Source organism: Lepidochelys kempii, chromosome 2, assembly GCF_965140265.1.
Source record: "Lepidochelys kempii isolate rLepKem1 chromosome 2, rLepKem1.hap2, whole genome shotgun sequence".
NCBI lineage: Eukaryota > Metazoa > Chordata > Testudines > Cheloniidae > Lepidochelys > Lepidochelys kempii.
In genome coordinates this window covers 157,511,534-157,527,498 of record NC_133257.1, presented here as the reverse complement: position 1 = coordinate 157,527,498, position 15,965 = coordinate 157,511,534, and the positions used below count along the sequence as shown (strand labels likewise).

General features: G+C 40.3%; 1 protein-coding gene across 5 annotated transcripts in view; it reads left to right on the top strand.

The window, feature by feature from the left end:
• The window catches only part of TGFBR1 (transforming growth factor beta receptor 1), a 74,227-nt gene extending 59,337 nt beyond the window's left edge, over nucleotides 1-14,890 (top strand). For all 5 annotated transcript variants that reach the window (XM_073332551.1, XM_073332548.1, XM_073332549.1 and 2 more), the window contains 3 exons: nucleotides 4,128-4,252; nucleotides 6,350-6,480; nucleotides 10,242-14,890. In XM_073332551.1, coding sequence (XP_073188652.1) covers nucleotides 4,128-4,252; nucleotides 6,350-6,480; nucleotides 10,242-10,367 — 382 coding nt within the window. In that variant the 3' untranslated portion in view covers nucleotides 10,368-14,890. The remainder of the gene's footprint in view (nucleotides 1-4,127; nucleotides 4,253-6,349; nucleotides 6,481-10,241) is intronic.
• The last annotated feature ends 1,075 nt before the right edge of the window (nucleotides 14,891-15,965 follow it).

The window sequence follows — 15,965 nt, the reverse complement described above, 5'->3', positions numbered from 1 at the left end:
CTCTCCCCAGCAGTACTTTTGGGGGTCCAGGGCAGCTGGCAGAGAGGTAAATCACTGTGGGGCAGGAGACAGGACTGGGGAAGACCTGGTTGGTGGCTCCTATCCTGTCCCAGGATCAGCTGCTAGTCCTGGCTGGGCTGGGAGGATGGGGCTTCCTCTTCCTTTGCACGACATCTGGGGCCAGGTCCGACCCACCCCAGATTTCTCCCTCAGCTGAAGGAAGCTCTACAAACTCCCTTCCCTGCTTCCTGCGCCCATCGCTCCTAAGCTGCAGGGGGAGGGATCCCTGTACAGGAAGCTGCTCCCACATCCGCCCAACCCTCGTGTATCCAGACCCCCTCATACCCAGACCCTCCCAGCGAGCCTCTGCACTCCTTCTCCCCACCACCCCCCGCCCCGATGAGCCCCACTATCCCTGCACCTGGACTATCCTTCTGAGCCTCCTGCCCCCGGATCCCCATCCCACCAAGTGCCAACCAGCTGCATCTGGACCCCCCTCATCCCCCCACTGAGGCCTCCACACCCATATCCCCCTGCCAAGCTCTATCTCACCCACACCCAAACCACCTCCTCTGAGCCCGAACCACTTTCACCTGGACCCCTCTGCAGAGTCCCATTACTGTTGCACCCAGAACCCCCCAACAAGCCCCTGTGTATCCAGATCCCCACACACACACGGATTTCCCCACTGAGCCGCCTGCACCCAGATTGCCCCATACAGAACCCTCTCAACCCACACCTGGATCCCCCCCCACACACACTTAGGACACTTGGATCTTGCCTTGCTGAGCCCTGCCTGCCCACGCCTGGTGCACCGGGAACAGAGGGGCATGGCCCTCGGGTGTTTCCGGAGCAAGCCCCGTCCTTGTGCTGTGTCAGGGTTGGGTGCAGCCTTACTGCTGAGAGTCAGTTTCCTGGGGGGAGCTATACAGTGATCTCCCACCTTTGTGCAGCCAGTGGCCTGTGTTCCCCAATGCTGTGCTGGAGCCTCTGCATTTATTTGACAAATAAAATTTGCAGAATTTTAAACTATTGTATGCAGAATTTTTATTTTTTTTTGGTGCAGAATGTGCTCAGGAGTTACAGATGCAAGGGATTTGGACCTGGTAGGATATCAGTGTGTTAGTGCTCAGAGTCATCAGGCTAGGCTCCATTACCTTCCATTCTGTGCTTCAAAACTTCACAGTTCAGCTCCTGATGGACAACACCTTTGATGGACTACATAAACAGGCAGGGAGGCACATGCTCAGTTTTCCTGTTTGCGGAGTCCTTAAACTCTGGACATGCCACCAATGCAGTACAACACCAATGGCCCTTCACCTCCTGAGCATCAGCAGCAGTGTGGTGGGCTCTCTGAGCAGTCAGTCACCACTTCAACGTGTTTGCTGTGGAAGTCTATTACAGAGTTGATGATCATACATTGGGGAACCACAGTGATAGACCTGTTTGCTACTGATGTAAAGTCCAAGTGCCAGAAGTCTCTTGTTTCTACATAATCCCAGGGTTGTTACTGGGCTCCTTCATTCTGCAGTGGTCTGAAGGCTGCGTGCATGCCTTTCCACAAGTTTCCCTTATCCCTAGGGTGACTTCCAAAATCAGGAGACATGGCCATACTCATTTTTGCAGCTTTGTGCTGACTGAGGCAGTTTTGACTTTGACCTACTACACATAGGTACAACTCCCAGAATTCCTAGATCTGTTCTCACAGATAGTTCCTCTAGCCCGAAGTTGATGGACCTAATGGCCCAACTGTTGGTTGGTTGAATCCCCAAAATCCTGATTCAGAGAAGGAAAACATTCTCAAGAAGAACTTACTCATCCAAGTTGAAGCGATTCTGTATTTTATGGGCAGCCTAGTATTGTCCGGACCTGGTCACCTCAGATCCTCTACTACTTACTGCACTTAAAACAGAGATGCCTCTCATTCAGCTCTGTTACAGTGTACCTTGTACAGTTTCACATTGTCAGATACCTGTACCATTGTGCTCTCCTTTCTCATTCCATGGTATATACTTACCCACTGGTCAGAAGAACCTACTTTTGTCTGGGACCTTGATCTAGGACAGGGGTTCTCAAACTGGGGGTTGGGACCCCTCAGGGGGTCACGAGGTTATTACATGGGGGGGTCGTGAGCTGTCAGCCTCCACCCCAAACCCTGCTTTGTCTCCAGCATTTATAATGGTGTTAAATATATAAAAAAGTCTTTTTAATTTATAAGGGGGGGTCGCATGCAGAGGATTGCTATGTGAAAGGGGTCACCAGAACAAAAGTTTGAGAACCACTGATCTAGTACCTTTTGAGACTCCTGGTGTTTCCTTTAGAATCTCTCAGGCTGCTTCCTGCACCACCTCACTCTGAAAACCATCTTGTTGATGGCCATTACTTCAGCCAGGAGAGTGAATGAGTTTCAGGCACTTATGGCCAAACCCTACATACTGTGTTCCACAGAGAAAAGGTGGTGCTGAGATAATGTCCAAAGTTCATTCCTAACATGGTGTGTTTATCTAAACCAGTCAGTCAACCTGCTTGTCTCTTTTCCAAAGATGCACTTGGCACAGGGAGAAAAAGTACAGTAAATGCACTTAGGACTTTGCTTCATGTTGACAGGGCCAAATCGTCCAGGCTCTTGTCCTGGCTATTTATAGCCGTAGCTGGGTGTTCTAAAGGTTAAGCCAATGTCCCCACAAAGGATATTGAAATGGATAACTCAGTGTATCTTGGTGTTACTATTTGGCTAGTGTACCTTTCCCACTGCTCATCAAGGCACTTCACCAGATCTCAAGCAATTATCCTCTTCCACTTTAAAAAACGTCCATTTGAGATCTCTAAGGAGGTGACATGGAGTACCCCATTACCCTTTGTCAAGCATTGTGTTGGATTTAGCTGCCAGAATAGACGGCAAGTATTGGAAAGCATTAGCGCTATTAGCTAATAGCAGTACTATTAGCACTGATATTCCTCATTCCCGCCATCCTGAGGGGCTACTCCTTGCAAGTCAACTTGAGGAGGATCGACACTGGCATATACTGTACCTATAAGTGTGGTTCTCTGACCTATCAGTGTGGCTCCTATGATCCAACCTCCATCCCCTCTTTTTAGAGTCCTCTGCTACTATGGGCTTCAGATTGGCCCTGATCTTCCCTTGCATTCTGCTCTGTATACCCTCATGTGGCCCCAATGAACACCAGTATGCAAAAAAATCAGATCTTGCATCTGAGGCACATGTGAACCTACAGTTGATCCATGCTGGCCACAACATCTCGAAGAACCAGTTACTGTATGGCTAGTAACTTTTTTCCATTCTCTAGCAGTCCCCAGCCATGCCTCCCTCCAATACAGCCCACAGGGTTTTAGCATCTCTTGCCTCCAGCATGTCTAGCAACACATTCTAACTCCCATGTTTCTCCCTTCTTCCCCATGATCTTTAGGAATGCCCCAAATGCAAAATTACTCCTTTTTGTCCTTCAACCTGCCTCCTTCCTCAAAGCTAATTATCTTCTCCCCCAGATCATCTACTGCTGCCACTACTCGTGTCTCTGAGTGTCTCCTGGAAATTGCAGCCACTGTGTTGCTTGCTTGCCCTCCCCTTGTGAAGATTCTGTGGCTCCAGCTTTCTGTCTTGCTATCCTTTCCCCTTCCTATAAATGGCAGTAGCTCAGAGCCTGCTTTGCTTCTTGCCTCTTTTCACCTGCTGGAATAAAGCTACTGAACATAGTTTCAATTTGTAATCAAATAATTAATCTTAACAGTTGAAGACCACAGACACAAGGTCAAGGGTCACAAGTTAAACACCTGGAAGTAACTGAACTGCTTTTCATTGTACCAAGGCCATGCAGATTGGTGTGCAACAAAGGGTGGGATATTGAAAAGCACTCTGAATTGGCCTAATTGCTTCTGTTGACTAATTCACTAGGCGTTTTACCACTGACTTTAATGTAATCAGATTTAGGCCAACATGCAGTGACTTTGGAAATTCTACTCTTAATGTAGTACGTCAGAATTTTCTTAATTTATTGATTTATGTTAAGCCGATTCGTTCAATGTGCTGGAGCTGAAGAAATACTGAAAGCTTAGTGCTGTATGCATTTTATGTGAAAAAGATATTTTGGTTCTTTTATTTTTCATAGATACATGGCTCCTGAGGTCCTAGATGATTCTATAAATATGAAACATTTTGAGTCATTCAAGCGAGCTGACATCTATGCGATGGGATTAGTGTTCTGGGAAATAGCACGACGATGTTCAATTGGTGGTACGTGACAATCCTAAATTGAGCATATTAAATTATAAGTTTTTGTACTGATTGTTTTGCAGAATCTGAACAGCTTTACATACCTATTTTCCACAATCATATTTTGTTATACTACATAATTTAGCATACTTTCCATGGTTTATACTTAGCTTTTAAAACCATTTTATCTTTTGCTTCAATCAACTAGTGTCAAATAGTGAGCATTTCTCAAGTTTCTTAACTAGGGCTGATCTGTAAATGTATGGCCAAACCCTGCCCTGGAGTAAGTGAAACTCCTCTTGAAATTGCTTCTTATACCAGAGCAGAATTTGTCCCAAAAGTCATATAGAAAAAGGGCAAAGTTGGCGCCCTTGAAAGTGCGGGACTACCTGCGCATATCCTTACCAGTGCAGTCAGTGTTCAGATATCTAGTTTAAAACTCAATTTTTCTGTCACAGATCATCTTGGGAAGAGACAGAAGTGTTTTTATAGTTGTAAAAGGCCCTGATGAGATCTCCTCTGGAGCACTGTGTGCAGCTCTGGTCTCCCATCTTTAAGGAAGATGAATTCAAATTATAACAGGTGCAGAGAGAGGCTACTAGGAAGATTAGATGAATGGAGAAACCTGCCATATGAGAGGAGACTTGACTTAAGCTTGGCTAATAAAACGAAGGCTGAGGGGAGATAGGATTGCTTTAGATACAAACGTTGGAGGGATAAACACCGGAGAGGGAGAGGGCTTATTTCAGTTACGGGCCAATATTGGCACAAGAACAAATGGATATAAAGTTGCCATCAACAAATTTAGGCTTGAAATTAGACTAGGGTTTCTAACCATCAGAGGAATGGAGTTTTAGAACAGTTTCCCATGGGGAGTAGGGGGTGCAAAAAATCTAACTTGTTTCAGGACTGAGCTTGATAAGTTTATGATGGGGGTGGTATGATGAGATTGGCCATATGCCAGTTTAAGCAATCTGCTGTTCCCAGATATCTCCAACAGCTGCGGATGGGACCCTAAATGGGGAGAGCTCTGAGTTACTACAGAGAATTCTCTTCCAGGTGTCTGGCTGGTGGGTCTTGTCCATGTGCTCAGGGTCCAACTGTCATTTTCCTCCAGGTCAGACTGACCAAGACCTGGGGGCAAGGGGGAATCTGATTTCCTCTACAGCATGGGGCACGTGTCACTTGCTAGTTTGAACTAGTGGATTCTCTAACTTGAAATCTTCCAATCAAATTTTGAGTACTTCAGTAACTCAGCCAGAGGTTATGAGCCCATTGCAGGAGTGGGTGAGGTTCTGTGGCCTGCATTGAGCAGGAGGGTCTGACTAGATGATTTTGATGGTCCCTTCTGGTCTTAAAGTTTAGGAGTCTATCAGTAATGGGAAGTATACATCTGCTCTTTCTCACACAGTACTAAAGCTTATTCCTAAGTATTTAAAGTGCAATATGGAAAACTCTCCCAGTATTGGAGGGTGGTTATAGTTGCTCTTGTATTGGGATTCACATTTTCAATTTAAGCCTAGAACAGCATCAGTCATACTCTTTAAAGAATCACTTTTAAACTTTAAAATAGAAATGAAGAAAATGGGCAAAGATACTTGCAATGGAATTTGCATTTTGTTCATGTTGTCCCATGTAAATTGCAACCTGTATTATTAGTTGTTTGTGCTTTGTTTCACTTATTTGTAAATACGTGTGGTAATATACAGAATGAAAAGATAGGATATAAATTAAGCTGTTTTTTTAAAAGCTTTTATGAATATCTTTAATTTGTTTCATTGCTGATGAAACAACCAATTTCTGTTCAAAGTCAGGAAGACACAATTTCCACAAGCCTGTAAACGTTTTACTAAAAAGTTACAAAGCACTAAATTGAAAGTTGTGTGAGCTTGGTCAATCACTTCATTGGTGAAATTGGATGATATTTATTTCCTTTTTGTAAAGAGATTTTAAATCTGCTTATTTAAAGAACTGTATAAAATAAGTATTTAGTAATATCAGTCCCCCCACCCCCCGACCCCCCCCAAAAAACCCAACCCCTTGAGAATGAGTTAACAAAAAATCTGTAATTCTGGTGTAAAACAAAAGAAATGCTAAATACTTTCAACAAAACTACAGGAATACATGAAGACTACCAGTTACCATACTATGACCTAGTCCCTTCAGATCCTTCAGTTGAAGAAATGAGGAAAGTTGTTTGTGAGCAGAAACTGAGACCTAATATTCCAAACAGATGGCAAAGTTGTGAGGTGAGTATTACTAAATGTGCAAAAAACTAAAATAAATTCAAGAAAACTGCAGCTTTTATATTTTAAGTATTTAAATCAGTTTTTTGTCTATGTGCCTCTGAGAGAACTTTAATGGCTTTGTGATAATTATGAATTTACTGCATGATGCTGGTCAATGGATGTGGTTATGCACAAAAATTTAAAACTCTCTTACCAAGACTGGCTAGTTTGACAAAAGAATTATCAGAGCCCTTCCCATGAACAGTGGCTAAAGTTACTTGTCCGTGAAATTAATGTGTGACTATAAATGACAAAACACAAAATTATCCAGGAAACCTCACTGCAGATCAACAAATATATTTTTAATTAGAAGTAATGAAATACAACAAACTGAATAACAGATGTTCCAGAGGACAGTTTTTATCTACTGTTGCAGGATCATATAAATGTCTGGCAAGTGACCAGAATATTAACCAAGGAATGAAAAAAATCTGTACTGATTGTACTTGATTTGCAGTCTGCAAGGTATAAAACCTGAATATAATACAATGGAAATCATGCATTTCCATTCTGTGGGTCTGTTCTGTTACACTGTCCTAATGTAAACAGATTCACACCAGTGACATGGTGGCAAAAATGCAGGGAGGCACTAGAGCCTTCTGTACACTAAGGCCATGTCTACACTGTGGGGATTATAGTGGTATAGCTAAGGCCTAGCGCAGATCCAGCCTGTCACAATGAAAGGGGTTTCTCTGTTGCTGTAGGAACACAGCCTCCTAAAGCGACAGTAGCTAAGTTGATAGAAGCATTCTTCTGTCGATCTAGGTGCAATTACACTGGGGGTTAGGTCAGCAGAAGTACTGCACTAGGGTTTTTCACACCCGATAGTGCCATAGCTATGTCGACCTAAATTTTAAGTGTAGACCAGGTCTTAGGTAGGATAAAGTGAATGAAGGACAGTTTACATCTGAATGAGATTATCTACTCCAGTTCAATGTGCTTTAACTTTACACCTTTAGTTAATTAATCTTAATTTTCCTGAGTGTGCCTGTGTAGACAAGCCCAAAGTCTGAGGGTATTTAGCTAACCCTGTTCATCTCAGTAGGTGTTGAGTGACATTAATTTAAAATGTCATGCCTTCCTGGAAGCTTAAAGCATCCTTGTCTCCTACTCAACTGTTGAACATTTACTTAGTGCTGATGCAAAAGTCTGATATTAAAACAATTATTTTAAGTGGCCCCAAATTTTAAATTTGGTATACTACAAATTAAATTATACAAAATATTATATTGATTGGAGTGAACTGAGATTGGCACAGAGGGGTAAAAAGCTTAGAAGCAATACCATGGTTTTTTTAAGTCTGCTACTTAGATCTGTGTAATCTAAGTGTATCACTTGTATAAAAGATTATTTTTCAGACTATATTTTAAAGCTCTAGCTTGAGTACTCTACCTCCTACAATTCAAAACTATTACATTATTAGTAAGAACATAAGAATGGCCATACTGGGTCAGACTAATGTTCCATCTCGCCCCAGTATTCTATCTTCCAACAATGGTCAATGCTAGCTTCAAAGAAAGAACAGAACAAGGCAATTACTGAGTAATCAATCCCCTGTCGTCCAGTCCCAGCTTCTGGCAGTCGGAGGTTTAGGGACACCCAGAGTATGGGTTTGTGTTCTTGACCATCTGGGCTAATAGCCATTGATGGACCTATCCTCCATGAATTTAATGTAATTCTTTTTTGAATCCATTATTGCTTTGGCCTTCCACTTGCAACAAGTTCACAGGTTGACTGCATTGCGTGAAGTACTTCCTTATGTTGGTTTTAAACCTGCTGCTGCTTTTGTTGCGCGATCCCTAGTTGTGTTATGTGAAAGGATAAATAAAACTTCGTTATTCACTTCCTCTACACCATTCAGGATTTTATACGTCTCTATTGTATCTCCCCTTACTCCTCTTTTTTTCTAAGATGAACGGTCCCAGTCTCCCTTAATCTTTCCTCATATGGAAGCTTTTCCATACCCCTGATCATTTTTTGTTGCCTTTTGCAATTCTAATATATCTGTTTTGAGATGGGGCATCCAGAACGGTACACTGCGCTCAAGGTGTGGGTGTACCATGGAGTTATATAATGCCGTTACGATATTTTCTGTCTAGTAATACAGACACTGAGCATTAGCACATTTTGCCTCCTTTGTAGATTGGCATAGAAAATAGACCTGTGGCAAGGGAGATTTAGGTTAAATGTTATGAAAAAATTTCCAACTATAACGGTAGCTAAGCTCTGGAATGAGTTTCCAATGCAGGCTGTGGAATTCCCACATTTGGAGGCTTTTAAGACAGGTTGGATAAACACCTGTCGGGGATGGACTAGGGTTACTTGGTTCTGCTGCAGCACAGGGAGCTGGACTTGGTGACTTCTTGAGGTCCCTTCAAGCCTTTCATTTCTACATATTCTCCACTTCCATATGCCCTCTAGAGTATATTGGTTGTATAGCTAGAATATCTAGGATTCTTGAAGAGGAGTTGTGTATATGCATTCCACTTCAGGTATGTGCACTCAAGTGGGAGACATTTTTGGTCAGCAGTACCCATTGGGACAGAACATGTGCTCTGAGTGTCCTCATGCCTTCAACTGAGGACACAAAGGGCAGAAGTGTCCTGACACCCCCTCCGTTCTTTCTCACTGCTTGTGGCTATTACTTGGAGGCTGTGGTTGGAGGCATGAGGACACTCAGGGTGCATGTGCTTCCCCCCAACGGATACTGCTGACCAAAAGTCGCTGGCTTGAGTGCATTGGGTTCATGCACACATAAAGTAGAATGTATGTGCAACGCATCTCAAAGAACCATAGTGACTATACAGGTAAGTAATCATTTCTTACTTGAACGGAATCTTTCTATGTTTGGTATTTCTGGCCATCCATCACCTTGGTGTCATGGCATTCTGACTTAAATCACACACCGGGAACAATGATTCAGGAGTTTTTGTACTACTTGGGATAAGGATTGTTGCTAACTTTCCCTCCAAGGACCAGCTTTTTTATTTATTTAGTACTGCAGTTTCAACCCTTTACAGACTCATTTTCATTTGTCATAGGTCTTGGCTAAGGTTCAAATTTGTATTTGACTTTATAACATTACTGTTTTTATAGAACTTAAACTACCATCCCCTTGTAGGGTTAATTTTATTCAGTTTTGATCTTAAAAAATGGGTGACTTTTTTTCTTTGGAAGGATAAAATGTCTGCAGTAGTTCTTGAACATTGTTAAGCAAAGAGCATGAATAACTTTCCCCCTTGAGTTGAATTATGGAGACCTCCTAAACTGATAATTGAAAGAAGGTATTAATTATTCTTCCAATAGCATGCAGCACAATATAGTCTCACATGACAGTTCTAGGTAACTTATAAGGTTTTTTCCAACTGGAGGCACAAAACACCAGAAGTACATATCTAATACAGAACTTGAGAGAACAGTTTCCAGGCAAGCTAATTTTTCATAAATATTTTATTATTCTGCGTATGAGCCTGATAGGGGCACTGCAATGAGTGTATTACAGTTCGCCTCAGTCCTTTTTTAGGGACCTTTTCTTTTTCTTAAACAAAATGAGAATCTGGATTTCCCACCACACCAGATTTTTTTTGCATATCACAGTGGCCCCAATGACACAAATTTCAGAAATGTGAATTATAAGAGTCGAAGGCACAATAAGGATGATTATTCAGGGATAGAGAAATGTATAGACCTTTTTTCTTTTCTTTTTTGTTTGTTTTTTACAGGCGTTACGAGTAATGGCCAAAATTATGCGTGAATGTTGGTATGCCAATGGAGCAGCTAGGTTAACAGCTTTACGCATTAAGAAAACATTATCACAGCTCAGCCAACAAGAGGGCATAAAAATGTAATCCTGGATTTACTACTGACGAGCGCTTTAAAGATCCATGTCTGAACCTGGGTGGCATGTTCAGAAGGTTAATAGCTCTACCTCACTGAGGGAACAGAAGGATATTGCTGCCTTTTGATACTTTATAGGAACATTCATTGTTAGCCCCGGGATTTCTGTGAACATGGTAAACAGTTGTGTTTGGGTCTTTTTTGTGCACTATAAACACCTCTTTCCCAGGACACTTACGAAACATATAGTCTAGCTTTATTTTTATTAACCTGTAACTCTATTTTAAAAGTTGATTACCGGTCTTAACTTTTCATTAACTGTGTTGAAGACATGAAGATCATTTTAAGGTTTTGGAGCTTGTTCACTAAATTGTATACAGTGCATTGAGGGTTCTTAAGTGATTTGATTTGTGGTTGGTACAACTGAGTATTCTGAACCACTGCAAATTTTTTCTCTGATTCAGGTTTTGAATGTATTATTGCAGTATAACTTTCTAGCTCTTAAGTTTGCATCTGTTGGACACCTACCTTGTTTTACAAAAATGACCTCATTCACTTGTGGGGAACATAATTTATGCAACTATATTTTGTATACTGTTACTGTGCTTTCACTTATTCAGAACATTGCATTGCCTTCAACATAGATTGTACTATACCAGTAAGTGCCACTTCTGGGTCTTTCTAATGCAAATCAATAGGAACATACAAAGTTTATGGTACTTGTGGTTTCAAAACTGAGTTCAAAAATGGAATTATTCCTTTGCTTAATGACCTAATTAACTCTCTATTTGGCATGTAGCTGCATCATTCTTGGAATACCTTTTTTTGCCAAGATCTGATTCTTAAACCACTGTAAGAATTTAAATGGTGTGCAAGTTAGTTAATTCAGTGTTATGTTCTAGAACTGTGCATCACATATAATAAGTTCTAATTATTATATCTAAGAAGAATTTTTTTAATGAAGTGGCACTCTTAAAATGTCTGTCATACTCTTGTCTAAGAAAACTAGCGAGGACTAAAAGTTTTTAAGATAAAAGGAAAGAAGTTTTACTCTTTGATGTCATTTACTTGAAAGATTTACTTTTCAGTTCCTCAAAGTCTTTCCTTTTTCTTCTTGAACAGTATTATTTGCAAAAACAAGAATTAACTTTAGAGATGATTAACTGTTATATTTGGGCTTGTTTTATTAGGAAGTTAAAAGCCGCTCTCAAATTATACATGCATATACTGTGTGGATGTGACATACACAAAGTGGTGAGCTGCAAGACTTTGGATACACACACCAGAAGGGTCTGGTGCCCTTGTTATAGCTACAAGAGCAAAGATAGTTTGTGTTGTCATTAGAACCCTGAAAAAATATGCACAGATTTACTCAACCTTCAAATCTCCAACAGGTATATCTTTTCACAGGATTTTAACCAACTTTTAAGATACAGATTGTATCACTACTTGTGTCTCTTAAAATTGTTACCCACATGGGGGGTGGGGGAGAAATCAAGAGAATAATCTTTGTCATGAAACTAAGTTTTTAACAGTTACAAATATCTGCTTGGGTAGCAGGCGTTTGCCTATTGTTGACTTCGCCAATGCATGTGCGTGCGCGCACACAAAGGATTGCTATATGCACAACCCCTCTCACCCCCTAAGTCATCTCTCAGTCACTTTAACACACCTTAATCATACACAACACACTGCAATTTTAACTCTGTTCCCCTTTAAACCTTCATATATCTGCTTAGGTAATTTTTCACCAGTACAAGTAGCTATGTGGCGAAAAGGTAGTTTGGAGAAGGGATGTTAGAATTTCATGTACAGTTGTGTTGCTTGCTCTGCAATATATGCTAGTTGTAGTAACAGGTTTAATTGCCTTGCTTTCTGAGATGTCTGCTCTGAATTGTGCAATGTATAGCAACCCTAAGTGTTTTAGTTTTTTGTTTCTTAATATCATAATGCTTAACGGGGTGGGGGGGGTAAAACTTAAATGAAATGAGGATTGTAGACCTCCGGTGTAGGGATAGAAGTGCAACTGCTGACTGAATATTTTATGAGCTACTGAGCGCAAATCCCCTATTCTGCTATATTATAAAATCTGGCAGAAAAGTGAAGCTCCTGGTGGAGAATGATTGATTGGATCTGAGCACACGCAAATTTGAAGCTTGCATATGCCTGCCCCATCCAACCAATCAGGCTGGCATGTCCTCAGCCCCATCAATCAAATTTGTGTAAACTTGGCCATAATCAGTGAGGTTTGTATGCCTAATCAGTCATGTCTGTGTGCACTCAGACTCCATCAATCAAGTTTAGGTGCACGGCACATCAACTTCCAGTTATAACCTGAACAGTTAAAAATAACCCTAAATACAGTATTTAAAAAACAAACTATCCATTGCGTCTGATTTATTCAGCATCCACCTCTTTAGCAGGTTTTTTGCAGATATGTGATTGGTCAACAATACAAAGTAAGACAACCATGGGAAAAATTAGAGCCAGAACCAAATTTCAAAAACTTTCCATTTAAAAAAATTGAGGAGAAACGAAGTAAAAACTTGCATAGTTCTTACACCCTCTGAATTTTCTAATCCTGGGTGATATTTCACACTATTTGGCTCCCTATTTTAGAGAGAAAGGTATTTGTCACATTTTAGATGCATAGTTAACTATGGAGTACCCACCAGGTGTCTCCATAACTTTGTATTCTGTAATCTGTATTTTGGGATTTGATAGGTGATTTTAGGGTTTATTTTTAGTGAAATCATATTTTATCTGACCTTTACAATAGCAGTGAAATGGATATATTTCACAGCTATGATTTTAGAAAATACTACACACTTCTGTGTGTTAAAAAATACAGTACTATCAATCTAAAAGAACTAGAGCCAGATCCACAGGATTGCAGCAGGCAAATTGCTCCAGTCAGCCGCACGCTGAGATATATAGATAGTGTTGTCTTCCCCACCTACTAGCCATAGCTTTCTTTTGAAAGCTGCAATTTTTTCTAAATTTGTCCTCTGAATTTTTCAACACTTTGTAGTAGAAATTTGCAAAAAGGTGGATTGATATATTGTCCAATTTTAATGAAGATTATTTTGAGGACAAACATATGTGAATATCATAAAATGCACAACAGAAAAATTGTGAAGAAGCCTTTGTGTACCTTGGGTTCAGATGACATCACAAATAGTTTAAGCTTTGTTCTTGTGTTTTTCCATTATATAATCTGAACGCCTTTATTGAATGGGTGTGTCTGGATATTACATGCAGCTTTTTATGTTACCTGTGTAAAAATCATATATGTGCACACAGGCACACATTAATATTTTTTAAACTAATCTTGTAAATCACCAGTTTTGCTTTGAGACATCCAGGGGGACCAAAATATTTTCGCATTCAAAATACTAATTTTATATCATCTTGAAGGTATACCAAAACAATTTGATATAAGAAATACTGATGCAAATGTTTGTTGTAAATATACATACACTATACATACATTTCTTCAAGGTTCATGCATTTTATTAAATAGACATTTTAGTAGCACTAAAGCCTCACTTCAGATTACAGACGTGGCCAGACTGCTGTGGACAAACATAAGGAAGATTGTTGGAAACAGACTGGTACTGAAAAGACTCAAAAGTCCCTTTTGGGATACTGGAATTCTGCAGGGACCCTCCAACCTTGAAAGCTGGAATTCTGGGACGTTTTAGAAGCTGTCTGTTCAGCACTCGCACTCTTTTTCTCCCCCAAATTAAACTACTTTCACTTGTAATCCTAATGCGGACTTTGTATATAGGGATAATGACATTGGGATTGATTCTGTGAGGACTTTAAGCTATCGAGTGAAGTAAGAGGCTATTTTTTTATTTTATTTTTTTTACAAAATAATTGTGAGTTTCAGTGCCATGAAATCTTCTCTTTTTGTTAGCTCCTTGTTTATACTGTGCCATTGAAATGATAACGAGGGGTTGAAATTATCATACATGTAAAAGAGAAGTTTCAATGTCGGTTGCTTTAAACTTAAATTACCTCTTAAAAGACCAAGGTACATTTACCTCATTGTGTATATAATGTTTAATATTTTTCACAACATTCTCCAAGTTTTCAATTACATGTTTCTAGAAAATATGGGTATTGCTAAATTTACAACTTCAGTGGTACTAACTATATTGTTTCTCATGCCCAAAATACGCACTCTTTATTTTCTGTATTTTATTATATTTCTGTAAGTTTGTTGCTGCTTTGTCAATGTAGCATCTGCCCTTCCAGAGCTGTGTAGAATAATGCTTTGTATAAATTCTGCGTTTTGCGTGGTAAACTTGAGAATTCTGTACAGATGAGTTTGTCATTTTTTTTTTAAAACCTTACAAAATTGTGCATTTCCCCTTACATTTCTGAAAATGATGTATTGTATTGGTAGAGTATACAGTACAATGGATTGTAAATAGGAAAGTAGAAGAGTGATGCTTATGTTAAGTGCTAACACTACGGTAGAAAGATTAAAGCAATGAAAATAAATTACTTTTTTCAAAGTAGATAAGTGAGCTGTCTTATATATACATAACGTTTCCACTTTTTCTCCAAAAGACAATAGTTACAGAGAGCAGATGCTCTGATCTACTATGGTCACTTTATGCCTGGTAAGTGGTGTAAAGTGGGGAGGTGGGGATTTGCCTTCTGTAGGGCAAATCTCTGCTGGTATAATAGTGGCAGAGGTGGCTTGCAAATGTTTGTGTCAACCACTCCCCACTGTGGCATAAGCGAAATGAGGGGGTTCCTGAACCTCCACCATCATAACTGACCGTAAGTATCTTATATCACTGATAAAAGTTAAGAGTATGCCCCCTGCTTCTCTGTCTGCTGCAGATGAGTGGCTGAGTGGGAGGCTGCCACTCTCCACTATGTCCAAGAAATAGTGAAGAAATTGGCCAGGCTGTTCGCTCACTAGTAGAAGGTCTACCACACTCCTAAAGTAAAATGGACTGCTTGGCTTACTGCAAGCACTACAAATAGGGATTAAACTTCCCTGGGAAGCAAATAAGTATTACATACACTGGTTCCCAAACTGTAATACTTAACTTAATTGAGGATGTTCTAATGGATTGTTGCTTTACAAAACCCATTTTATAAACAAATATTCCACATTGGAGAGATGGAACATAGATGCAACCACAGGAGAAAAGCTTGGGGGAGGGAGAATTTTATTCAAAATACATGCCAAAACACTAGGAGGCTGGATAGCCAACTAAGTATGCCTCTAGGCCTCCACCCCCACAGCATATTAATCCATTCTACTCTGTAATTTTTTTCTCACCCCAATTTTATAACTAAGAACTTCTCTTATATTTCTGCCCCTCAGCTGTGAAATTTTTCTCACTTTCTCAAATTCAAACTACCACCCAAACTCAAGTGACTTCTCTTGTCAGGATGGAAACATGGTGATTGTCATACAGGATCACACCCAAATCATCTAGTTTAGAATCCTGACAGTGGCATGAACCAGATACTTCAGAGGAAGGCATAGCCTGGAGTTGGTTGATGTAGGATAATCTCCTTCCTGCAGAGGTCTCATCCTGATCTTTAGAAATTTGCTTTAGAAATTATGCCCAAAGCAC